The 26,979-nt window shown below is 36.4% G+C and overlaps 1 protein-coding gene across 2 annotated transcripts in view; it reads left to right on the forward strand.

Moving 5' to 3' along the window:
• EXOC2 (exocyst complex component 2) overlaps positions 1–26,979 on the forward strand; it is a 137,298-nt gene that overhangs the window by 2,931 nt on the left and 107,388 nt on the right. Inside the window, exons 2-4 of one of the 2 annotated variants that reach the window (XM_069808981.1) lie at positions 11,788–11,943; positions 16,649–16,825; positions 18,252–18,378. In XM_069808981.1, the coding sequence (XP_069665082.1) occupies positions 11,826–11,943; positions 16,649–16,825; positions 18,252–18,378 (422 nt within the window). In that variant the 5' untranslated portion in view covers positions 11,788–11,825. The remainder of the gene's footprint in view (positions 1–11,787; positions 11,944–16,648; positions 16,826–18,251; positions 18,379–26,979) is intronic. The other variant, XM_069808982.1, reaches the window with a different exon arrangement.

Raw genomic sequence — 26,979 nt, forward strand, 5'->3', positions numbered from 1 at the left:
TGACCTCTTTTAGTGATGAAAACTTTAGATATGTTAAACCATACTTAATCAGTTTCTTTCAATGTACTGATATGTTTAGCTGTAAATCCAGTAAGTCTCAAGTACTGTGCTTGAAACTAAACATCAGGTTTGAGTTATTTTATTTCTGTTTATTCTGTGCTTTTCTGCTTTCCTACTTCACTTGAAAAAAGGAGAGAAAAGGAAAAAGTAATATCTCAATAGGATAGTGACAGAAGACTGAATATAAAAGGTGTTCTTAAAAAACATGGATTCTGACAGCTATTGAAAGTATCCATGAAATAATCTACAGTTACAGTTTTGTATTTCAGGACAAAACAGCCTGTGAAGCACAGACAGCCACTACCTGCCTGTGTTTTGAATGGCTGTACATCACTACTTAGTTATGCAAACAGGCACAGAAAATCTTCCACAGGAGAAGTCACTAGTACTTCATTTTACAGTGAAGGACTGGAAAATAATACTCAGAAGACTGTACATGTTACAGTGAAATTATTTTCTATGTGAGTTTTTCAGTAAGAGTGGAATGTACTGCTGTACTTAAAAGTACACTGAAAGTTCAAAATCCAAAACCAGCTAAATTAATATCTTTTAGCAGGAGTCAGATGTTAGCTCTTCAGCTTAACTTTGACCTTCTGTCTTGGACCACCTACCTTCTGTAAATCTGTGCTGTGCAACATTGTCTTTCAAATTACTTTTCCCCAGGGAGAAATGCAGTGCTTGGTAATGGGGGAAATTTTGTTTGTAAAGGTGCTTGTAGGATGAGGGGTGATTAGACAGCACATGCATAGCGCAGTCATGTCAGATTGATATTTCATCTTTTGTGCTGAACATGAAAGCAAAGGTATGTGTTTAGAGCTTGCAAAGTATCAATTTAAAAAGAAAGCTGATTAAAATTTTTGTACCTTAACCTGAAAATTATTTTCTAGAAATCCTGTCAGAATTCCAGTTCAAAAGCAGTTGGATTGTTCTCCCAATGTCAAAAAGTTAAAGGAGGGAAGAAATAATTTTTGTGATCTCCTGGGGAAAAAAAAAAAACAGGAACCCGGAGCAGTTTTCCTAGAAACTGAGTAATGAGAGAAATGCCTGAAAAATAAGGATTAATTGTGTGATTAGTATGTTACACGCTTTGCATAGGGCAAGGTAAGCTAAGTATTTAGTATTTTAAACAACACAAAGTCAAACACCTTCCCTCCCTTCTATGGGTAAATTGTTTGTACTTTTTATATTATTTCGGAAGTATTTAGTGCTTTTTCTTCAAAATGAAATTGGTCTGTGTAGCCTTTATTTGACAACAGAAGTTGTTAATATGCAGACAGTATGGTCAGCATATTAGTTCAGTAGAAAATACTGTGATTGCACTCAGTGATGGGTGTGAAAGCCTGTGTTTCCTTTCTAATTTTATTTGGTTTGCTTTTAAAGAAAACAAAATTTCTGAGACACCAAGCCCTTAATGGGTCTGGTTTTCCCTTGACCTTAAGGGAACTACAGATTCCCAGATTTTCAGTTTAATTCTCAAAGGCAGAATTCAGGCTACATTGTGCAGAAGCCAGTGGGGACTTGGGCAGTACAAAAGTGTCTGTGGATCAGATTACAATATAAATCGGTGATTTTTAGGCATCTTTAGACTTGTATTTTTTCTTTCACTTTGTGGATAACCTGGAAGCTGTGTACCCTGTATTTGGAAGTTCATCAGAAAGCCTGTAGTAGTTAAAGATTTAGGGCTATGCTGAGCAAAAGTTCCTTTTTAAATGCCTGCTTTTTTATTGAGGACAAACTAAACTGTTTTTTTGAGATAATCCTAAAGTGTCTCAATTAAAAAAGCAATGACTTTAAATTTCCTATTTAAGAATTCTGTGACTCTTGTGATGCTTTGAATCTTACTGTAGTTTTAACATGTACCTTGCTTCTTGCTGGAAAACTGAACATTAGATCTTTGGTGAAAAGTTAAGAAGCTATATATATAGCTGATGGGTTTCTCTCGTGTCTCTCTTTCATCAGCATAGAAGGCAGGGGAGCTTCTGTTTCTCACAAGACAACTTCACTACTCTGAAAGCATGATAGTTCCACACAGGAGATGGGAATTTAGGCAGATGAGTGGAAATGAAGATTGAGAGTATGTAAGGCAGAGGTAGGCTGAAATATGTCCGAAAAATACCTGTGCACACAGACTCTGAGGCAGTGAAATACTTGAGCGTGTGTTTGACCATGTGAATCGAGAAAGATGCTATAGCGTATGGCTTGAGTACTTCCCTGAGTGGAGGCCAGAAAGCGGTGTTTGGGACAGAACATGAAAAATACAGGAATATCAGTAACATAAGTGCATGTCTCATCTTTTAAATATTCTTGAAACAAAAGGAACTGCCAAAAAAGTCACACGGCAAATGCTGAATTTAGTGTTGCAGTCCTACCTACGAGCACCCAGGTTAAAACTTCAACCATGTGAACTGTGTAATTACAGTGGTTATATAGTGTTTTTATAAAGAATATTGTGTATAGTTACAAGACTTAGAAAAAAATCTGTGGTGTCTTGTTTCTTTTCTCTAGGAAGAAAAAAATCCTATCCCATTGGGATTTATTTAGTTTATTTTTCTGAACTTCTGGATCTTTCTGAATGCATTCGCATAAACATATTTGAAAGTTTTTGATGCTTGAAAGTATTGTTTTCAAATTTCTGTCTGTGAATAACATAAGATAGAGGGTGATGATGGTACTAGGATTCTTTACCGCTTTCCTAATAAATAAAATAATGCACAGAAAATGATGAATAACTTTAGAACAAAAGAGAGATGAATGGTTTAACTGGAGGACAGTAAGGAGAGTGACTTCTAGATGAAGTAAACTTTGCTGGATGTTGGAGGTAGAAGCAGATGTAGGAAAGCATGTGCTTTGTGAGAATTTAGAAATTAATGGGAGATTTATGGCCATCTGTGATATGGTTTTGTGTAAAGCTGAGTTGACTTTTTTCTATACATATGTTTATATATAGATGGTTAAGGCTTTTCTTCATAATGTTGCTAGATTATAGTGAAGTGTCACGTAATAAATACAGAAGCTTTTAACCAAGTAGATGACTTAATTTCTGGGGAGCTGTAATGCAATTTATAATGAAAATAGTGGAAATTTTGGGTAGAAACATCTGTGTTCAGACTTTCTTAAATTACATTTTCTTCTATGCTATTGCCCTTTTCTATCCAATTCAGTATGACCAGAACAGACGTTCAGGAAACTTAAATCTGTTTGACTTGAGTCTTGGTAATGAATAAGTGCTGTAACATTGACTATACCAGCAAAAGTGTTCATTCAAGAACTGGTATAAACCAGCATGTAGACCTAATTAATAAATTGGGGGAGTAATTTATTTTCAGTGTGAAGTTATGGAACTTTAAAGCTAACTTTTTTGAAAATTTATTTGATAAGGTGAAATATTTTTAGGAATTGTCTAATCCAAGTTTATAAGGCTAATATTGACATCTGGATTATTGTAGTATCGATGGTTTTGTTTAATAGGGGTACTTGGAGATTGTCACTGTCACTTAGGTAAATAGACTTTGAGCCGAGGTGAAAATGTGACTGTTTCTGAGCTGTTCGGACTGTATGTGGATTAAATTAAATTTGTGTGCTGGTGAGTTTGGTGGAGGAGTTATGTGTGTTTGTGGTAGCAGAGTGGAGGAAAGGGAATCTTTTTTTAAAGTAGACTGACTAAAATAGTTTTTAAAATTCTTCAAACGTTTTATTCAGCTTTTTCTGTTTGAACAGGTGATATAATTGGCAGATTAAATGATTTTCTGAACTAAAAGAAACAAAGGATTTCCCCCCCGCCTCCCATTTTAAAAGTCTCTGTTCATCTGCATTATAGATTAATGTTCTTTTAAATCTATTTTTAGAGGTTTGCTATTTTTACTGCTTGCTGATGGATCACAAACCCAGTGTTATATGTAGGCTGATCAAAATTTCCTTCAGGTTGTTTATGCTGTAAGATACTAATGAACAAAACTTCATTTTACAATGGAATGTTTGTGGAAAAATTCAGCGGTTTGATGTTGTAATGACATTTGTCTGGTTAATTGCTCTTTGTGGGGAATCTCTCCCCTCCCCGCATAAATAACGTGTCAAAATTCCCAATGTAAAAATACATCAAAATATAGGTATGCTGTACATGATAACCGATAAGATGCTGTCATTGAATGCGTACAAAGAAATGGATTTGCACTGGTCTAGATTTTTTTGACACGTGATAGATAGAAGGTTAATTGATGTTAAATGGATGCTTTGTTAGCCCTTCATCAGCTACTAAACTAGTACAGGAGGAGTGCAAATCATTACTACAAAAGGCCAAGACCAGTATGTTTTCTTAGTGAGGTTTATAGGTCTTTTTTTATCCCTCCCTTCTCTCCCTCCTTCCCAACCACACAAAACATAACCAGCTGTAAGGATAGGAGGAGAGAGCAAGCAGCTTTTCTAAACACACACACACACACTCTTGCACTCCTGCCCCCCTTTTTCCTCCCATCCCTCAGCAGAGTGACAGCTTCTAGATGTTGCGTGCGAGTGAGTTCAGCTGGTGCTGTGTGGTCTGGGTGTGTGGTCTCCAGCTCAACCGAGAGGCTGCTAACAGGGTGGAAGAGAGTCAGCAACACTGTTTACTTTAATTTATTTCGGATGCCGGAACTGTGCCCGGAGTTTCTCCGGAGCTGGGTTCCACAGTTAGCGGTGTCAATCCCTCGCAGCTGCAGCCCAGGCTGCGACGGGCGCTGGGCTCCTCTGCCGAGGGCTCTCGCGGCGTCTGCCTCGGGTCCAGCGTTTTAATCCCTCGCGACTCAGAAATGTTAATGGCATCGCTGAGTCCTGCGACTGTTTTGCTTTCGCTCTGTCAAGATGCAGAGCCGTGAAGATGTGCCTTGCTGGGTTAAGGAGAGCAGGACCTCTGAGATACTGAGGAAATACGCGAGCGTGGCTATTGTGAAAGCAAAACTGCCGCGCTTATTCCTTGGCTACCCAAAACCTAAACTCTCTAGTACGCCTTTCATGACTCACTGGAATATTCAGGAGCCCTTTGAAAAAGACAAGGGTATCGTATTATGTCATTTAATACTCCAAATCTTATCTTTCTTGTCATTTGCCCTCTCCATCGCAAAACTTGCACATCTTCCCAAATTGAAACTGATTTTGTCAAGCAACGTTGTCCTGTAGGTTAACGTGTTTGTCAGTGTTACTATTGGCTTGAGTCGACGTGCCGGATATGACAGGGCAAGACAAATGAGGGTTTGTTTTTTCTGTGTGACGGTGAAATTACCCCCTTTTTTATGTTTGTTCATCTTTTCATTATAAGTAGCTTAGTGGTGTTTTGAAGAGTTTTTCCCCCCTAAAAGTAAGATTCGTGAGCACTTCTTGTTTAAATTGACAAGTCTTCTTTTATTATTTAAATAAACACGCATAGATTCTTAATATCATTTGGAATTTCAGCATTGTTTAGCTTATTCACTTCCCAGTCTTTTCTGGCAGGCTTGCAAGGAATAGACTTTGTATTATTAATGCAGTGTTGAAGGCTGTGGAAATTCTAGGGCACTGAAGATCTCCAGAGGGGTTAATAAATGTCAGCTATTTTCACAGTGCTGCTTTTTGGATGCTTTTAAATTTTGGTTTATGTAGATTGTCTGTCTGAATTTATATTCTTGGGAAGATAAAGCACAGAAAAGGTTGCAATAGTGGTTCTCATCATTTTGTAATGGTTTTGAGTACAAACATGTAGGAAGCTTTTTGCTTTGTCGTCCTTCTTGGGGTCATTTGCTGTGTCCCTTTGCTGACTCTGTCATAGTGTGTTGTACTCAGGGGACTCTTCAGGTTTTCTAGTGAAAACAAATTATTAGGTTTATTTAGTAGAAGCACAAGTTTGTGTAGTTTAAGGTGAAAGGGCCATCACCTGGGTTCTGGAATCTGAGTATTTATTGCTTGTTTAAAAAAGGGTGTTTCATAAATCTGTTCATTTGAAAAGCATTTAATGCTGTGATGTTAGTGTTAGAGAAGTACCTCACCTACTAGTTTCAGGTTGGTTTGTTTTTTAAGGAGTAAACAACAACATCTGAGGCACACTGTGGTTTTGAACATGGGTGATGCTTTGGTCATCATTCCTGTTGTTCCTGCCTCAAAATTTTTAAAATTGTATTCTGTCTCACTCTGTCATATTCTGTTGTGAGTGAGAACAAATAAATATTTGATACCTGAAGACTTTCATCCTTGCTTGTAGCTTAGACTTTCTCAGCAGTGACAAATAGGCCTTTTCTTTCCTCCCTTTTTGACAGCTTAGATTCCCTTTGCTAGATGACCATGGCACTTGCATTGACCTTGAGTCTGTCTTCTGAGCGAGTCTTTTAAGTTCAGTGTGTGTGACAAAGTACCACTGAAAACTTAACTTAAAAGAGTTTTCAGTCACTGTAACCAACTTGCTATCTTGTTTTAGAAGTCAGAAACTCCTTTTTAGAACATTTCAACTGCTAATTTTTCCACTGGTGAAATTTATAAGGTGGCACCTGATGGTTACTTGTTTTCTGAAGTTTCATGCCATCATGATGTTTGCAGTTTTCCTTGGGGTTTAAACTTGCCAGCCAATTTAATATCCTTAAATCCTGAACTTCTGTTGTTCACTTATTTCACGTTCTGGTACTTCTTCCAGAGGGGTAAGCGGTACTCTGCTTTACAGAACAGATATGGTAGCTATTGGCATTTTACTTTGTGTTTCTTCTCTGCTTGCCATTGAAAGTTGAATGGGGAAACCTATTTAAGAACTCTCCTTTTAAACCAACTAAAGGTTTACAAAAGTCAAAAAAGCAACTAGTTTTGTATTTATCCTTATATTGGGCCATATTTTGTTTCTTCATTATTTGTTTTTGAAGTGGCTTTTCTTAGGATAAAGAGTGAAGATGTCCCCTCTTTGGCAAGCCTGTAATGCTCAGAATTGTCTGCATTTTTTTTTTTTTCTTGAACCAAGCGTTTGTGAGAGGACAGTTTATTTGAGAAGCTCATGTAAAGGCAAAGATGATGTTTATGAAAGGCATTTTTCAAGATGGCTTTGTAGTAGGTGGTCTTTGCAGAGGCTTTCTAACTCCTTGCACTTTCATAACAAGAATTATGACAGAATAATAGAATAATATGTGCAAGATCATGGGAGCAGTCAAACAGATGTCATCCATGTTAAACTGTTGGGGAGATATTGTGAGGAAATGAAGTTTAAAGAAAAAAAAGGGAGGGAAGGGGAGTAAAGAGGGAAAGAGACATCTGTTAGTGTAGAAGAAGATTGTCCATTGCAAAAAAAAAAAAAGTTCTTGTTAACACTTCTTCAGTAAGTCTGGCTCCTCAAAGGAAATACCTTGTACAGAAAACTGTCTTTAAACAATCTCCCCTAGTCTGTATAAGAAGCAGTCTTTCAGTAAGAGGGCTGCTTTTTATATATTATTATTATTTTATACATAATACATATTTGTAAAGAATAAAATTTCTCTTTGGGACAGTGTATAGAATTGCAACAAATGTTCTTACTTAGATTATTGTATCTTTTCATGAAATGAAAATTTTTTTTCAGCTTTGCCTTAGATATTTTTTAAAAAATTAGGAACTTGCTTTTGGGCCATAGTAGTATACTGGCTAGGCTTCCCAATAAGCAGTTCAGTCATTTTGACTATTGACATGTTTGTCATAAGAAGGAGGAGAGGAAATACTATAAATTAATTGAAGGCTCCCAAGCACTTGTTTGATATTTGTAGTAAGAACAGATTCCATAGAGTTCCTTCACTTACTCTTTGAAATAAACGAAACCAATTGCTCTATAAAAATAATAATAATAGAGCATTTCAGTGCTGTAGTGCTTTTGTAATGTGTTGAGATTTACTGTGGTATTCTCATTCCAGTGAGGTATTTTAAAGCAATTCTGCAGTAAGTATGGAAATACTTTAGAAGAAATATTAGACCTCAGGAGGCTCAGCATTTTTATTACATTTATTTAGATCATCATGAAGGGGGATCTAGTGCCAATTTCTGAAATCCAGAAAAATATGTTGTAATATTACTTTTGAGTTTTGGTATTGATTCAAGCCAATTACCTGTATGCCTAGGTATTTTGAAAGAAACAATGGCCACAATGCAAGGGAACCGTAAAATTTTTTGGGGGTGGGAAATCAACCAAATAATACCAAAGTAGCTTGTATTTTACTTGTTTTCCTCAAAATTTCTTCCTCTCAGTATTACCACTGAGTTCCTGAAGATGGCTTTTTTGCATCTGTGTTGCTGATTAACATTCTATATAAATCTTTACAAAAAATTCCTCAGAAATAAGAGGTGGTTTATGTTGTCTTATTGGTATCTAGACACATGCTGTTTCTCGCAGAAGGTGCTTAGGTGTGTATGTGTGGATGTAACCCTACTGTTTCTTTACAGCTTTGTATGTCTTTGAGCTCTGCTGAGGATCTGTGAGAAAAGCTGCAAAGAAAGACTGGAGGAATAGATGCAGTTTGTCCTCCTTGCTCTAGGTAAACTTAGACACCCAATTCTTCTCTAATATCTTCTTTGCAGAGGAGTCCATAGGAAACTTCAAATTCTGAAAGAGCTGAACTTCTGTGCATATGTGTCTTGTAATTGTACAGGAATAAACAAGACTTTCCCTGCAATTTGGGTTCTGATTGCACCAGGTAGTATTAGGTTTAGTAAGGAGAACTGGGAAGCTTATTTCTATTGTGCTGCCCATTGTTTTGTCAGGCGATGCTGCGGTAATGTAGCTTTGAATGCAGTGTAGATGAGAGCTGGGCAAGCCTTGGGACTCCAGGACTACGGATCTTTGCAGAAGACTGGGTCTATCACTCCACCTGTGGCGAGGAAGTGGATCAACAGTAGTGCAGGTGGGCTGTCTGGACAAGAAGGCTCAGGGTAAGGAATGGGAGATAAGGAAGAGGAATTACCAAGGTGGCTGGGTTTGATTACCACGCCTCTCCCTCCCTGCTTGAACTTATGGATAAGAAGTCAGAAGGGAAAATTGGCAGGATAGGGGCAGGAAATAGTTTGGCTGCAAGACTGGGACCTGGCCTCAGTTTCGAAGTGAGGCAGAGACTGTCTGTCTCTGTGTGATGGGGAAAAAAAACAGTGCTGGGAAAAATAGGAGTAGAGCAGGAGGGAGGGGACTCCACCTGATAGAGCACAACCTTCTCTTCTGTAGCTGGAGATCGTGTCAGATGATTTTTTTGTAATCTGCTGATACAGCCCCCCTCTCCTTCAGTGCTGTTCTACCCACAAGGTTATAGACTGCATCTGTTGACTGCCCACTTCTCTAGCCTCATGTTGGGTTCATGTAAAAGGTTCCACTATTTTACATACAGACTTAGAAGAGCATCCATATGATAGTATATAACTTAACTCCTTTTTCATCAGTTTGTTGCTTCCAAAAACCTGGGAAATTAATGTTTTAATAAAACATAATGTAATTTTTAATGTTGTGAAGTCAAGCAATCAAGAAACATTACTTTGTTTGCCAGTTAAAAACACAAACCCAAAACAAACCACCTTAGTTCCAGACATATGTTGCGTGTGTTATCATGGGCTCTTACCAGACTTCCTTCATGTACTGGACATGGCTCACATACTGCAACATACTATGCTTGTTCAACAGGAATCTGCATCTCTTACTTAATTGCACGCTCTTCAAAGGTAGTCTCAAAAGTTCTCTAAAGATATTAATAGTTCTGTGGCATTCAGAGTATCTAAATGCCTCTTCCATATTAATGAAGTTGTCTTCAAAATAGCTTTTGACATGCAGGATAGCATTCCCATTTTAAATACGTGAAACTGAGAAACAGACATTTAAGATCAAATGTATTCATAGATTTGAGGTGGTTATTTAGGACCTGAATATTTTGGAGCATTGTACAGCATTCCCTATGTTTAGGGTACATTTCACACTGACTTCAGGTGTGGCTGTGAGCTCTGAAGTTGGACACCAAGAAACTGAGAAGAAAAAAAATGTTACTGTAAAAAGTTTTATTACAAGTGACCTGCTATGCATCTATGGTAGAGATAGAGACAGGATCTTGTTATGGGGACAATTTTTGTTTACTTTTACCATGAGATCTTCCTACTTATTCCTGCCTGTCTGATTTCCATCTTCATTTTCAGTGTGTGTTCCAACTTCAGAACATGAAGAAAGAAACCAATCAGTGGGAGCTTCTTTAATCCTCATGGCAAATCTATCTAGGAACACTGAAAAATTTGGGGAATTTGTGTAGAAGCATGGTGTATGATGGTACAATGAATGTGTTTCGTATATGCAGAAGTGGCTGACACAAAGATAGGTAACTTAATTCTGGTATTTCCTAACTGCAGGTGCTTGGAAACTGCAGCTTTACTGCAGTTTATTTTTAGGGATGATTTACAGAGGTTCTGGGTTTCGTAGACTTGACTACTTGCAAGTAAAAATAGAAAATATACCTTGATCCAAAATAAAAATAGGTAAGAGAAGCCTTATGAGGCTTGGCTTATATTCCATGTATTTTTTTTACCAACCTGAACTTTTAAAATTGTGTATCCTAAAGTGTTTAATATGTGTACCTAAGACTTGTGAATAGTGACCTATTTCATCATTCTTGGATTTTCTTGGAAATAAAACCACTTCTTTCTATAGGTTATTTTTGGTTCTTACCTTTCCAATGCAGATGAATTCCTATGAGAAACTGATCATAGCTAACTTTAAGAAGTTCAAGAATACCAAATGAAATTTTTTTACTAGGAATTTTAAGGATGATGTTGTATCTTAGTAGAAGAATTCAGGAGTCATGAAATGGAACAGGTGATACAAAATTACCGTCAAGTCCTTATGAGGCAGGGAAAAAAGTTTCTTTTGACTTCTGTTGGACCTGCATACCTTTGGGCAGGCTCTATGTTTAGTAAGTGTTGTAAATGTGGAGAAGTTGGTGGGAGCTAATGTGCTTCAGGTTATACTCGTCTGCTTCTTACAGCTGCAGAGCTGTGCAAAGGAAACTGTTAATAAGCCATAGGAATTTGTGATCAGTTGCATAGTAAACTAAATGTAGGCTGCATAACATGTAGCATATTGGTGTTTCTATTACAGAGCTATTTAAACTGGTTTGAGTTGATTCTGAATTTCAGGTGCAAAGGAATACTCTTCTTGTAATTTTATGTACATTTTTATTGATCTGTTGGGATATTTGTTTTGTTGATGTTCTCTGCTAGTATTGTGTCTGTAAGTAATATTTTCATTTTCTCAGTTTATGTAAACATTGGTGCTCTATACAAATAAGTGCTGGGGGCTTCTTCCCATGGGACTGTCTGTGCCAGTAAGTCCAATTTTGATGGGGAAGTTATCTGGATATGTAATCATAGTCTATTACTTATCTTAGCAATTCTAAACTTTGTAAGGAATACAATAATTTTCTAATAGAGGATTGAATAAGCTCATTTGAATTCTAACGTAAGTGATTTGGGGTGTGTGTATATAGTTTCATTAAGCATTTTGATGGTTTAGTATTTTTCTGAATATACTTTTTCTTTACAGTTCAAAACTAGAGCTATACTTAATTTAAAAAATGGAAGTGCAAAGAAGGTATAGCTATTCTTTATTGTTTCATGACTGTGGCAAAAAAGGCTTTGAGAGTGGTGTACCATATTTATGTTCATGTTTCTTTACCATTTTAGAAGAACAGCTTAAAAGGTTTTTAATAATTTTTACATAATATAACTATTGTTCTTAAATGATTGTTTCTTGCTGAACAGTTAAAAGCAACTCAGTTTTCGGTAACTGAATAGACATCATGTCTCGAGCACGGCAGCCCCCACTTGTAACTGGCATCTCTCCCAATGAAGGCATCTCATGGACAAAAGTGACAATTAGAGGAGAAAATTTGGGGACTGGGCCTACAGACCTCATAGGTAAGTTGAAAAAATAACTTCTTTGGAGACGGTAGAATGTCACATTTAGGGTATGATTAGAGATACTTTTTTTGCATGGTAAAATCTAGGTTGCATGGTGTGAGAAACGCCCTTTTCACAAATATGTGCTTGTATCCATAAATTCAGGGGTGCTGTCTGATGTGCAACTAATCAGAATGACCATACTTGCTAAGCCTGACTCGACAACCTGTGCTGAACACTAAGAATGAATGCCTATGGGAGTGTACTAGAAGAGGATAGAAGTAATGAGATGTTCCCTTGTTACTTTCCCAGGCATTGAGAATTTCAGCATGGAAACTTTCCTGCCAAAAGTGTTTTCAATGTATTGAGAAAGTTATTGAGTGTTGCTATTCCTTGAGTTAGTGTAAAAGTCAATTTATGTGTCCGCAACAGTTATGATGAAGCGGGATCAATGATTTAGCTACACATTATGTGAAGAACCATTTCCTTCACCATTTTGATTTTAACATGGTAACTTCAGTTGAATCATCATAACTGTTACATTGAAAGAGGGAACAAGCAGTTTTCTGATTCTCCTAACCATACAAATCTTGATCATCACTGGTCTGTTGCCTCTTTTCCAGGCTGAAAAGTCCTAGCGTATTTAAATATTCTGCATGTATCTTTGACCCTTCTTGTCACTCTTCAGTGAATCTCTTTTGGTTTCACTACCAGTCATGGGTGAACATTATCTTGGTTACATGCAGAGGTCAGGATGTGAATGCACTGTGGCATAATACTGTACTCTCACTTTTGTTTTGTATTTCTTCCATAGGATTCTGTTTTCCATATAACTCCTACGAAGCATTGAGCTAATGTTTTTTGTTGTTCTGCCTATTATAGTCCCATGATTTAATGCTTGAGGGTTAGTAGTCCGTTTGAGCCTGTCATTTGTGAATTTACAGTTTTGCCTGTGTGCATCATGTTTATTCATTGAATTTCAGCTGCTGCTTTATAGCATCTACACTATAGTGCATCCACTTAGTCTAATAAGGTCTGTTCTGTGTTTTTTCTAGTTTTTATGGTCTTTACATTCTGAATAAATTAACAGAATCAACAGACTTTGTAACTTCTTTATCTTGTCATTTATGAATATATTGAATGTAAGCGATCCCAGCACATACCCTGTGGAAACTTTCCTTGGTGAAAACACACCATTTACTATAGCCCTATCTTAACAAGCTATTCATCCATTTGAGGATCATATCCTATAGATGCTTAATTTTCTTAAGCCTTTTGAGAAGGACTTTGTCAAATTTTCTGGAAATCCAAATTAACTATAACTACTGGAATTTCCCTCATTTCTTTTGTAAGATAAGCATATGTGTACTTCAGTATTCATGTTAGAGGCAATTTATCTAATTTGTTGTGGAATCATGACTCCTCTGAAGTCCATTGGAATTTTTTTTGGCTTTGCTAGAAACAATATTTCACTTCATGGCTGTAAACCAAGATTCCCAAATTCCATTCTTGGCCACCACAATGAACTTTATGGCCAAGCATAAGCTACTACAGTTTTCCCCTTCACTTCAGTTTGCTGTTGCTCGTTGAAGTAGTGTTTTCCTGAGCCCTAGACAAGGTTGCGGTATACTAATGAATCTTTATTGAGAAATAACCAAATAACTGATGATGTTTAGAGGTGAGTATATTTCTGTGTATCTGTGTGGTTGATGTACTTTGATAACCTCATTAGTTCCTCTTAGAGGTGATCAGTGCTAGGTTCTTGGAAGGAAGACGTCTCCTGAACTGTGCCTTGGTATTACAGCTGACTAACTGCTAATATTTTTTCTCCTATTTTTTTCAGAGTAACTCTTGTAACACATAGTTGCTAATAGTCTCATGCTTTGTGCTAAAAATAAATAATAGATCGCCTTATTTTTTTCCTTAGCTCAATTCTCAGCTTCCTCCAGTAAGTGACTAAGGCCCCAGACATGTAAAGGTTTCTTTCTATGGTTAAATTAGGCATGTAAATATTCCCAGTGACTTGAGTGGAGATACTTGCAAAAGTGAGCCTTTGTAGGCATGAGATTTAAGCAAGTTTGAGTGAGGGTTTTATAAAGTTTATAGTCTGTTATTTGAGATGCATTAGAGTCAAATGAAAAGCAAGTAACTTTTTATATATATATATGTATATAAACAGAATATCACATAATGGGAGAACATGCCTTTTTGTTTCATTTGAGAGAGCTTTCTAGTAATCTCTTTGTGTCTTTGAAACCAAATACATTTTTTATTTGTAACTCTAGCTCATGGTACAAAAAGACAAGTACAGGAGATACCTGTAACATTTATGCTCTCAAGGTTTAGTTTGTCTTTTAAGACGTTTGCAGCTGTATTTTGTAGGCATTGTAAAATTGTCAATGTATAAGCTTAACCGAAATTGGAAAGTCTCAATAAGAGAATTATTTGTGCCTATTTATTGAAAGGCACATAAAATCTAGAACCAGAGTATGATGTTCTCAAAGATCTTTGTACCATGCAACAGATTAAAATTAACTTTTATTTAAAGGGAAGTTTTCTTTTTTTGGAGAAGAAAAAAATGTTGTACCTGTACTATTAAAAGGTCTCCCCCAAAATGCTTTTATTTTAGAAATTGTCTCGTGCCATTACTATATTTAGTGTGGTATATAAAATGTTAATAGAGACTTGCTTTCTTTTACATTAAGACACAGACAAAGGCTGTTTCCCTCCATTTCAGAAGTGTCAGATCTTGTGATCTTGTTCTCTTGAGAGCTTTAGGAACCTCCGATGAGAAGATAATTGATAAAAGGATCTTTAAAGCAGTTGTTCAAAAATTTTTACCCTACTAAATTGCTATGGCTCGGATCTTAGTTTTAAAGTATTACTTAATTTAAGCATGAATTCAGACCTTGGAAATTCTAGGGTGAAAACTTATTTATGAATGGTTCAAATTCTTTCAGTTAGTCTTAGTTCCTACTGCCATCTTTTTTCCTTCAGAGAAGTTGCTAGCATAAAGCCAGAAGAGATGTAATAATATAACCTAAGGTTAAAACCCATGCATCATAAATGTGTGGGTTTTTTTCTTCCACTCTGAAAAATAAAAACTGGCCTGGTTAAAATGTTGCAAATAAATAACAACCAAAATATTTTTATTTTAAGGCTTTTTGTGTGTGTGTATTGTATTTCATGCCTGCCTTCCCCCCACTGTCCCCTGCCTTATTCAGGCATCTTTTAAGAAACAAATCTACTGTCCTTGCTCAAGTAAAATTACTTGCAGTTGTAATAAGATTCAGTGCCTTTCTGTTTTTTATTTTTTTGGTTTTCATTTTCAAAATAGTTTTTGGCAGGGAGTAAGGCATTTTTACATCTGACAACCATGAAAACTGCCAAATTTCTGCTGTGTAATGTCAGAGACTTAAATTGTGGGAAAAAGTAAGTGTGAAGCTTTGGTAGGGAGCTACATACGCTGACCCTTTTCTGTCTGTAAGTATTTTTTAAATTGGTCAGAGCTTTCTAGAAATTAAAAACAAAAGTCAAGCCAACTGGGGAGGAAGTGCTATGCCTGTCTAGTTTATACTCCAATAGAGCCAACACTCTAGTACGACCTTGTCCTTTTGGGTATAAGGCAGAATGTTTATAGGTAAGGGTGTTATTTAAGAAGAACCTGATGAAGTTGTTCTCCAAATGGATACTATAGAAATTAGGATCTTGCCACTTCTTCAGGACAACAAAACTCTGATTAAGAACATGGAAATTGTTGTTCTAGATCTAAGAAAACAATCTATGTATTCCAGCATCCGGAGTCCTGATCTGACCAGAATCGATTAGATTGATTGGTCAGATTGATCAGCTGGTGAGACTGATTTGACATGAAGCCCCAGGAAGCCTTGGACCTTATACTAAGGTGTACCTTGACTCTTAAGCATCAAGAGGTGTTCTTTTAGTGTTTACACTAAAGCTTGACATATTTTCATATGCCACAGTCTTTTCCTACGAGAGAGCTTCATGGCTAAAATGTATGTTGTATTTTTATTTCATAGTTTGTCATTGTACTTCTGAGAAGGTTCAGAAGAGAAAATAGATGAACATTACATGACTGTTCTTTCGTACAACAGGGGCAGTTTATTCAGCAGAATTAGTCTTGCATCACGGATTTTTTACAGAAGAGATTGGGACAGAGTATTTGTCAATTAATACTTTTTTGACCAAAACCCCCTTCTGTGTCCACGAAAGTACTGCTAGACAAATAAGGTTGAAGAAACATTGTTCATTGTGAATATTTTGCAGAGTTTCTTTATTTTTTTTGCTATGCAAAGTCGTATGGAGTGAACTTAGAAAAGATTTTTTGCATGCAGTTTTGATGGAAGTTTCACGTTAAGTCCAATACTGAACAGCAGTTCTCTAGGGTTTTGCAGACAGAAGATCTATTGTACAACATCAAGTAAAAGTTTCAGTAGCCCTTAACTGGTGGAAGAGATTAAAATAAGCTTCAAGCAGCACTGCCTGTGTCTCATGAAGTGTCACTAGGACAAAAGACCTGAAGTCACCTAGGGAAAATCTGAAAAACATATTCATGACTCTTTGACTGTAGTTGGCTGTAAAGGACTGGAGAACGGTGATGTATTTGTATAAAATATATGAAGCATCATAAATGTGTTTGCATTACAGAATTTCAAAAGATATTTCTATTCACAGTAGAGTATTTCTTTTTTATTTTTCCCAGGTTTAACAATCTGTGGGCACAACTGTCTTCTAACTGCTGAATGGATGTCTGCCAGTAAAATTGTGTGTCGAGTCGGATCGGCTAAAAATGACAAGGGAGACATTATTGTTACTACGAAGTCTGGTGGCAAAGGAACTTCAACTGTTTCCTTCAAACTGCTTAAACCTGAAAAAATAGGTATTTTTCTTGTTCAAATTCCCATCTGTTTTCTTTACTAAACAAATATATGACTAAGTGCCTCTTTAAATAAAGTGTATGTTTAAAATGGATCCACCTCAGGACAATCTTCAGTTGTTTAGAAAAAGCAGAGTATATCAATAAAATTTGCAAATGTATACATAGATAAACTCATGGTATATGTGAAATTAATCCTTCTATCTAAATATCCTTGATAAAACCCTCAATGACTCATGAAAAGTAGCAATTATTTTTCTCTAGGAAGTAGCACTAAACTTCTAAAATTTAAAAAACCCCTCATAATGGATCCAGTAATTACTCTTATGCGTACTAGGTAAATACAAAATATAAACCAGCTCATGAGCTTTACACCTAAATCCTGAGCTGACAGTTAATCCTTTAAAGAAAGTTGAGTCCTCAGTGCCGTTTCTTATTTGTAATTCAAACCATTCTGCAAGACAGAAAGCGTACAGTATTTCTCATGACATGCTTAACTATTGAAATGATGTTGCCAAGCAGTGTAGGACCTCTGCTTTATCTAGAATCCAGTCTAAATACTCTCTGGATTGATAATGTTTCTTTCAGAACATCTCATTGATGAAGTTGGATAGTTACCTTTTCTAACATAGGAGTTCCCATAAGAACTTTTACAGGCTTTTGTTCTCTGCTATTCAGTGACAGTTAAATAACATAATTTCTCCTGAGCTGTACTAAGATCTTAATAATAGAAAGGTGAATCAAGTGCAAATGTTATGCAGTGAAGCTTATGGTGATGGGAGGGGAGAATTGCTATTTTAAAAAAAACAGGTAAATGTGGGGATGGGATAATTTCTGGTGTTGGGTATCTGGTGGGTATGTTAAAGAAGGGCATGGCCAAGCGTATGGCTGAGGGCTGAGACCTATGGTGCCTCACCTTTACGCATTGTCTGTGCTAAGGGTTTGGAAACAAAGATAGTCCTGTGTCCTTTGAGTCATCCATCTTGGCATGTGGCCAAAGTTCACTTACTTTTTGGTTAGTGAGCGGCACAGAAAAGGGATCTTCTCTGAAATATGCAAATAAGATGACCTCCAGGTAATTGCTCACTTTGAAACTAGTAGGTGACAAGGTTTGGACAGATACCAAAATACTTGGAGGAATGAAAAATACTAATACTCTGTGATCAGGAAAATGCTCTTAGCATACATGAAACTGTGCAGTCTGTGAGAGGGTAATGTTTGATGCCCAGCCATGAATACCTTTTCAGCAGCTATAATAAAATAATTTAGCATAATTGCATCCAGGTTGTTTTGCTATATATCTTCCAATATATTACCTAGGCATGCACTTTATATTTATCAGGATTTTTCAAATTAATTCAGTATGTTAGAAGTTGATGGTGCTGGACTGCCCTTGTTGTTTTAAGGATCTGCGCTTTGTTTTCTCTAGGTATCTTGGATCAGTCTGCTGTCTGGGTGGATGAAATGAACTATTATGACATGCGCACTGATAGGAACAAAGGGATTCCCCCCTTGTCCCTACGTCCAGCTAATCCTCTTGGTATTGAGATAGACAAGTGAGTACCAAATGCCTTTAATCCACTTTTTTAGTGGTTTTCTCTATATGTGCCTTTGTGAATTCCAGAGAAGTTTAATGGTTTACAGGGCAGGGAAAGATTTAAAAATACATACATATATTAGCTGTTGGTATGCTATTTGGTAGTCAAAAGAGTTGGTGCACATTCTATCCTGCTTCATAATCCTCATTTTTGGATCATCAATTAGAACTGTAGATAATCTAAAAGCCTGATATATTGAACCCCAGTGATGTTTAGATTTTGAAGACTGGTAAATAACCTAAGGCTTTGGATTTATACATTGTAGTTATGGAATACTTACTGTTGCATTTGAGTTTTATGGGGCTTTTAAGGATGTTTAGATTGCTATCTGTTGCTAAAATTGCAGTGTAAAATGTGATTTATTATACCACATCAACTAGTTTATTTTATTGAAATATTAATACTGTTTTCCAACCCACAGACTTCTTTACTTTTGTTCATAAGTATGGTGGAATTTATGACATATTTTTCTGAAACAGAAACTTCATAGTGAGTGAGAAATGGAATTAGAGGGCTTTAAATGGGACACTCTTAGGGCTCCAGACCTGCCCAACTTCTAGAAATAGCATCAGGAATAATATTTCTCTTGATGAAGATACCAGCTCTACCAAAACTAAAGGCTATTTAAAATTAAACTGTTACTAGGGGTCTCATCTGCTGAATGTTTGTGAGGGGGAGTGATTGGAGAAAATCTGCAATGTCCATTGTTACCTTGTTCTGATGGGGAAATGGTACTTTACCAAAATCTGTATGGGATTTCTAGTGGATACGTCATCACTTTCTGGCCTCTGGCTGTGCGTTTTTTTCCAGTTTGAATATGTATTTTTCTTTCTTTTCAAAGTACTAACCCAACAGTTTGTAATAAGCTGAAGATTTTGTCTCTTTAAGTATTCTTCTCCAGCCTCTGATGTAACTTCTGACATGTACTTCTTTCATCTTCTCCAGTTCTCCAACCGTGTTAAAATGTGGACTCTAGGACTGCAGACAATATTTCAGTGTCTTACTAGAAGATTACTGTCTCTCCTCCACTCTCCCTCCTCTCTTTGTAAAGGAAAAAAACCATAATAATCCTTTTTACTGCAGTGCTGCACTAGCAACTAGCAGTGAGTGGCTTGTTAGCTGGTTCTCTTGAGTTGCTACTTTTGCTGCTGGCATGGTTGTTCATTATTCTGTAGGGATGGCCTGGATTCCTTTATCCTAGCTATGTCTTTTTGCATTTGACAGTGTTCCTCTGTTGCTTCCTTGACAAGTCTGTCTTATCAGTCCAGGTGACAGTCTTTCTTGTTAATGTTTTTACCAACTATTTATAAAAAATTATTGGTGATAAAGCTATTACTGATGATTATGCAAATACTGATGAAAGAGTAATGTGGGCTTTAGTAAAACTTTACCTACAGATGTTCTCAGGCTTGCTTCTCCACAGATTGGGGGTTTTCTTGTAGTTAGTTCTTTAATCCATATGATGTATTCTATTGGCATTGCATAAAACTTTTTAATCAATCTTATGCTAGCAAATTTCCTTTAAAATGACGATATGTTAACTTTGCCTCGTTACTATTTTCAGTGAAGCACTTAATCTCAAAGCCCATGTAATATGTTCTTAAACATTGTAAGAAACAGTTGTGACTGGCTGACACTAAAATTAATTTTCTCTGTTTTAATTCTGTATTTGTTGAACCCTGCAACAGCTTTTCCAATATTTTATCTGGGATTTAAGTCAAGATGACTAGTTCTGTTGCATAGTCCTCTATCCATAGATTTCTCACAATACTTCTTTCTGTAAATACAATGGTTATGACACAGTTGCTTTTAATTTGTTCTTATTTTAACAAAACTTCTAAGGTAGTATTTGACTTCATAACCAAAATTGATAGTTTTTACAGTTAAGACAGTGTCAATGTGATAGATTAGGTTAAGAATTATCTTCCAGAAACCTAAACAGCATTAGTTTAGGATTTTTTTTAATTTAGTCATCTATTTGGATGTTTGTTAAATAGGAAACCAATGATACTATATTTCAAATGTTTCATTGGAAAGCATTAGAAAGTATCATGTTAATGAAACCTCAGATTTTGTGTGGAGAGAAAAGTCAGAAATATGTAAATACAGATAGGAAATAACCTTTTTGTGAGGGTTTGAAAAATAGGGAAAATTTTGGGCAAGCATAGTACCAAGCCTAGTTCATTGTTCATTGATCTCCAAGTTCACCTCCACGTTCACTGGAAGTGAAGCATAAAGGCTATGGCAAGCACTGGTGTTGAAAATGACTGTTTGGAGAAAAGGAACACCAGTCAATATAACAAGTAATTGTGTAGAGGGATTGACAGGTTAAGTTGTGGAAAGGGGAGAGAGACAGGGAAAGAGGAAAAGCCTGGTCTGCCCTCATGCTATGGGTGACAGCACGGTGTTAATAGTTGTGACTGTACATGGGATATGCTTTGTTTAATTAAAAAGTGCCTCCCCAATGGAAAAGCTTTCATAACTTGCTTGAAAAATTGGAGCAATGTGATGTTTACTTTTTATAAAATAATCTCTAATACCATACAGGTTAACTAAAGTCGAATGTTTGCAAATACTTGACATATGGGATTGGTGAGTAATGAGAAGTTGTACAAGGTACTGAAAAAAGGCAATAATAAATTAAGAAGGGGAGTGGATAGGCATGATGTTAGCATTAACCATTACTAGACATGAGAATAAGTTGTCACTGTAAGTGATAAAAATTGGTAGAATTTTGGAATGTTTTGAAATAAAAGAATGCCTAATACGAATAACGGTTGTGTGTACAAGGAGATGTGATTGCGCAGCATAATGGGTCTCTCCTTTATTAATAGTTTTGGCTTCTTTAAACTATTTTGAAATTTGTGCAAATTGGGATGTATTTTAACGTTGAAGCTGAAGCGTTCGGCATTGGTCTGACCTGGTGGGATTTACAATCCTTGCAGCCTGAAGGCTGATAAGGAAGGGAAAGGAGTGCCTTGTATTGGTTATGCAAATAGTGGCAAACAAAAGAAACATTTAAAGAGAGGATCAGGGAGAAAAACAGTGAAAAATAGATGTGAGAAAGTAGGGTAGGAATAAGCTAGGTGGGAGCATGCTGAAGAGAAGACAGGAAGTGGGTAGACTACTGACTGAAAGAGAGAAAGAAGTCCTCCCTCTAGAAAGTGGTTGTCAGTCATCAGCAAATGATACAGAAAAAACATCTGCAGCATGGGAAAGAGTTAGATCACCTGTCTGTTGTGATTTTTTTTTTTAACATGGGTTATGCTTAGTTCTAAAAGTTCCTTTTTGTTACTTCTTTAAACATTGTTTATGGTACTTTGTCTAATTAAAATGTGCTTAAAAATTAATCATAGCTTTTGAATCATTCAGGTGGGTACTTTCAAGGTGTTGCAAATGGGACATTGAAATACTAGAAACAAGATAATGTAAGTAATGAACAGACATGCTTTAGTACAGCATTTCATTAAACTTTTAGGCAAGCACAGGGACAAAAGAAATATTTATTCTGACTTGGTAGACTTAAGATTGGAGTTAAATCCCAGTCGCTCCCAATTAAAGTGAACAAAAAGTTTGAACTGTGAATTAAAGGAAATAGATAATAGTGGGTCTAACACATTCAATTAATAATTAGAATACTGCCTGTAGATATATTGTAGGAGTAATGTATACTCAAAATATACACTGGAATTCTCTTTTCATATTCGCATTCAAATGTTGCAAGGATGCAAAGTGAGAACTATGGATATACACTCATTCTCCTGGGTGTTTTTTACATAGTCAAGGTATTTTAACTGTTATATGTCTCAGTTGCTAAATAGTGAAATCATTTATATTGTAATTAAACTTACATTTCAGTGGTGATCCTTAAGGGCACAAATGTATTTGTAGAATACAGTGTTTGCTCACATTTGTTCTCCTGCCTTGCTAACAGTTGTTTATTCATCTTTTCAAACACAGAATTGATCCAATTCTATGAGGGTTTTTTTACATTGCTATCACTTAGTGTATATTGTGTGTATGCTATGAAGTATTTCATTCACACCAGAGAGTAGGTATTTGAAATATTTAATCTTTGAGTTCTAGTTCTTTAATTTTCAGAATGGAGTAAAGGCTGATACAAAGCTTTAGTTTTCTGTCACCATCTTTATGCTGGCTTTTTAAGTGCAAAGCAGGTCTGTGCCACCTTCCTCCCCAAGGAATAATCCTGACTGTGGTGTTATACAGTTGTAGCCAGAAACCCTTACAGAAGGCTTAAATAGCTTACAGGAAGAAAAGGAGTATATAGAGTAGTTGCCTCAGTCTGAGAAATGTGGAAACATGGTATGAAAATTCTAACATTAACAGCGATGTTGCAGTGCTTGGGTTGGTTTTTGCAGTTTAGAACTGTGACAAGAGGAGGTTGGTATGTTACGTCCTACCAACATAGGATTGTTCAAAATTCTGGAAGAGAAAATAGGTGATGCCTGTTTCATGAAAGCACTGGTTAAAATCTGTTGGTGGAAAATTTAGATCTACGTAAGATTTGTGACTGAATTGCTTGTTCAGATGTACCACATACTTCTCCCTTCCTGCTCGACAAGTCCTTGTTCCCTGCATCCTCTACCTACTCTGTCAGACTAAGAAAATCCATTCTCTGCAAAGCAGTAACAGCAGTCAGACCTAGTGGTGGTTAGAAAATTTTTGAACAGTGTTTGTTGTTTTGCATGTAGCAGAGGTCATTATGGTGGATCCATCTCGTACATGAAAGCAAATGCTGACATGCTAAGTACATTCCACAAACTTCTGTATCCACCCACTCAATACAGATGCTCCCTCTTCCCACGACAGCTTCCAAAACAGTTCATCTGGGAGGAGGGAACAGATGATCTTACGCTGCCACCTAATGGTAAATGCCAGTTTGCTGCTGTGAGATAAGAAAAGACTTTCTGGAAGTTTTGATTTTTTTTTTTTTTTAACGGCTTGTATGGAAATGCAGTCAATTTCATCCTTGAATGTGATAAGCTTGTGGCAACTTTTATCGCAGAGGTGCATGCAGAGAAATTGTGAAACCTGCAGGAGAGAGATGCAGTATATAGTAGTATATAGTCTTAGTTTTATGATGTTTAAAAATATAGTAACACTTTCTGCTTGTAAGGCTGATACATCAGTTGCAGCTACCAGCCTATAATCTCTTAGTAGATTTCTCTTATCACACTCTGCCATATCTCAAATATGGTTGTCGTTTTGTTGTCATATTTCTGATAAACCCAATGCTACTACGGAGTAATTGCCAGAGTGCATCCTTGTCTTTTTGCTGTTGGAGACACCTTCATTAACACCTTCTGATTTGTCGGGTTTAGTCTACTCCAGTATCCCTTTTGCTGGTCTTCTTGCATGTATTATTAACACAGTACAGCTGGTACAAAGCCTGCTTGTAGGAGTCTGACTGGTACCAGACAGAGGGGGGCGTGTACAGCGGCTCTAGCTGGAGCTTGTTTATGCTGGTTGCTATTCAGGATCTGTGTTTATTTAAAGTTGCTCCTTTTGACCTATAAACTCCTGTGGAATTGAGGTTCAAGTTACCTTTTGGTGGCTGTATCCTGTTTTGGGACCTGCCTTTAATCTGCAAATATTGTCATATATGCTGAAAAGCATACTATGAGATTCTGAAACTCTGGGAGCAAAATAATCTTTACAGAAAAATTGCAACTTGCTAAGCTGCGTTCATAGTCAGGCTCTGTTCATTAGTATCCATTGCATTCTGTTGCTGTTACTCAGTTGTGACTCCTTGGAGACTGTGATTTACCCATGGAGATTGCAACTAATCTTAAACCTCTGGAGAATATAAATGCCCTGTATATGCACAAGTTCTGTAGCAGAATTCGTAAGAGCCAATATATGCTGTGATGTTAAATTAGATTTATTGAGTACCAGCCTATACAGAACCTAAAGTCTGGGGTAGTGGAGGGAGGGACTTGTGTAGATGGGGGACATGCAGTGCAAGTGAATTGATTGTACCCTATGTGTTTTGAATCCAAACTAGATGTGCATGCCCTTTATGTGGAAGTAAGGACCACTACATCTAATACTGCGTGACTGTATGAGATATACTCAAAATATGTTTGAGGGAAGTGAAAATGTATAGTGGCTTGAAACCAAATTTATTTTTATTATAGTTCTCATGAATATAAACAGTGTGTGAAATCTTAATTACTTTTATAGTTAAAATTGCTACTGATGGATGAATAAGACTACTTTAAAATGTTACTAGAGGTCTAGTACTGGATCTGGTTCTGTATTAAATAAAATAGTCTGCCTAGCAGAAAGTACTGCTATATAAATCCAATATGTGTACCTTTGCTGAAATTGTAAAGGTAGCAAAATACGTGGAGTTGTCAAGGATGGTAAACGTCTCTCTTCTTTTTCTGAGGTCGTCTAGGTTCAGTTTGTGGTTCCCAGTTTCTTCTACAGTGATTGCTTTTTAATCAGTGATTAAGTATTCAGAGTTGCTTCCTGAAGTGATTCTTGTATAACAAACAAATCAACAGAAAAATGATCAACAATTTCATTGCATGTCAGCATGGTGTCAGCTTTTGCTACTAGTTCATATTCACCCCATAATGTTGAAATGAGTAAAACAGAAATACTTTCTCAAGTCACATATGTGCTTGTTTATAAGTAAACAGTAAGCAAGTTTTCATGAGAACAACTTTCAAGGACTTATTTAATTTACTAATGGAAGTTAATGAAACAAACTTGTGTGTATGTGGAGTCAGTCTCTTTTTGTATGTATCTGGCCAGACATTTTAGAAATACAGTTGCTTTCAGTTTGAACTTTTTAGTGAGCAGCTTCTTGTGAAGACAGCTGGAGCAAGTCATTCCAAGGTCCCCATATCTGTTAGTGGAAAAACTACTGGTAAAATTTATGATAAAAATAAGGATACTACACCACAGAGTATAATATATTGTTAACATACCGCACACATTCACATTCATGTTTCTACTGTTGTGACTATGTCTAAAATATGTCCGCACAGATAAAAGCACCCATAAATGCAGTGCTAATTCATGGTTCTGCACAAATACATCTGTTGGAAGAAAGCTCCTAATAACTTTTTAATGCAGTCAAACATCAAACTGAACCCCCCCCTAGTTTCTGTCCCACTAGCTGTGAGCAAAACTCATTTGCAGGAATTTATTACATCCCTAGCTAAATTATTGATCTTTATCTCTCTATATAAAGAAAATAGTCGTGTGTGTCCCCCCAGGAATTGTATAGCTCATGCATAAGCTTAAACTGTCATGCATATGTATTACAAACTTGCAATCATAAGCAGCATTTGGTAATGGTATATTTGTTGAGTGTGCGTGCTTTTTGTGTTATATCTGTTTCTTTTGGCTTCTGAGAAAATGAGAAAATGGCTTTCTGAGAACTTCAAAGTTCTGAAAAATACTAACGAAATTCTGCTTCTGTATTTTGTGCATGCACTTATCTAGTGCTTGCACTGAAGGTCTGAGTCTCTTCTGACGTAACTGAAAATTTTTTATTGTTTTTGTTTTTTAGCATTAAAAAATGTAGTTGACCACAAAGATGCCACCATGTGTGGATTTAATAGAAAAGCTTTTTTAGACAGCCATGCCGTGTATCGCATGTGAAGTACTATTCGGCAAATTCAATATGCCTATTGGGCACTTTTGACTGTTTTGAATGAAAAATAATATCTTAAAATGTCTTGAAAGAATAAACTCAAACTTTCTTCTTCTTATATCCATCAGCATTTTCTGCTCACTAGCTGGCATTCATGAAATTCAAGGTCATTGGTAATCCTGAGTCTTGCTACTTACGTTTATAAATTTTTATGTTAACACTATCACTTTTTCCTTGAAAACAGAGAAATGTTGGGACCTTCATTTTTAGTTGCTACATTTGTTTCTCACACTATTTTTCCTGTCTCTCTACTTTCCGTATCTGTCATCACTTTCCTTCCATCTCATTTGATTTTCTTCTTGTTTTTAAAAAGTATTGTTTCATGCCCCTGCTGTAATCAGGTGCCACTGATGAAAGACTCCTGTGCCATGTCATTATGTATGTAGGTCCTTTGTACCTGCTTGTGCTAATGGCCATTTGGATATGAATAGAAAGTTAGAAAACAACTCTTGTTTCTGTGCAATTATACTTTTTAATGCGTCAGCCTTTAGACTTGCTTCACTTAATCTGCTGTTTGCTTTTTGTGATAAAAACAGCTTTAGCTATCTTGAAAAGTTTAGATTACAGAAAAACCAAAACTAACAAATCATTGCTTTCGTGTCCATTCAAATGGCTTTTCATACGTATTAAATGTAATTCCAATAGCTGACTCTGGATTGCTACCCCCACCCAAGTTTGATCTCAAACACAAAGTACGGCAGGTTTGCATTTGTGTACAGTGTACATCGTATAGCAGAGTTCACCTAGCTTGTGAGTGTCAGAGAGGGTTTTTATTGACTGTTGAGTTTGATGTGATCCAAAAATGACATAGTCAATTTTTAGAATAGAGTAGACTATTTCAGTTGGAAGGGACCTACAATGATAATCTA

This window comes from Haliaeetus albicilla, chromosome 21, assembly GCF_947461875.1.
Source record: "Haliaeetus albicilla chromosome 21, bHalAlb1.1, whole genome shotgun sequence".
NCBI classification, from domain to species: domain Eukaryota; kingdom Metazoa; phylum Chordata; class Aves; order Accipitriformes; family Accipitridae; genus Haliaeetus; species Haliaeetus albicilla.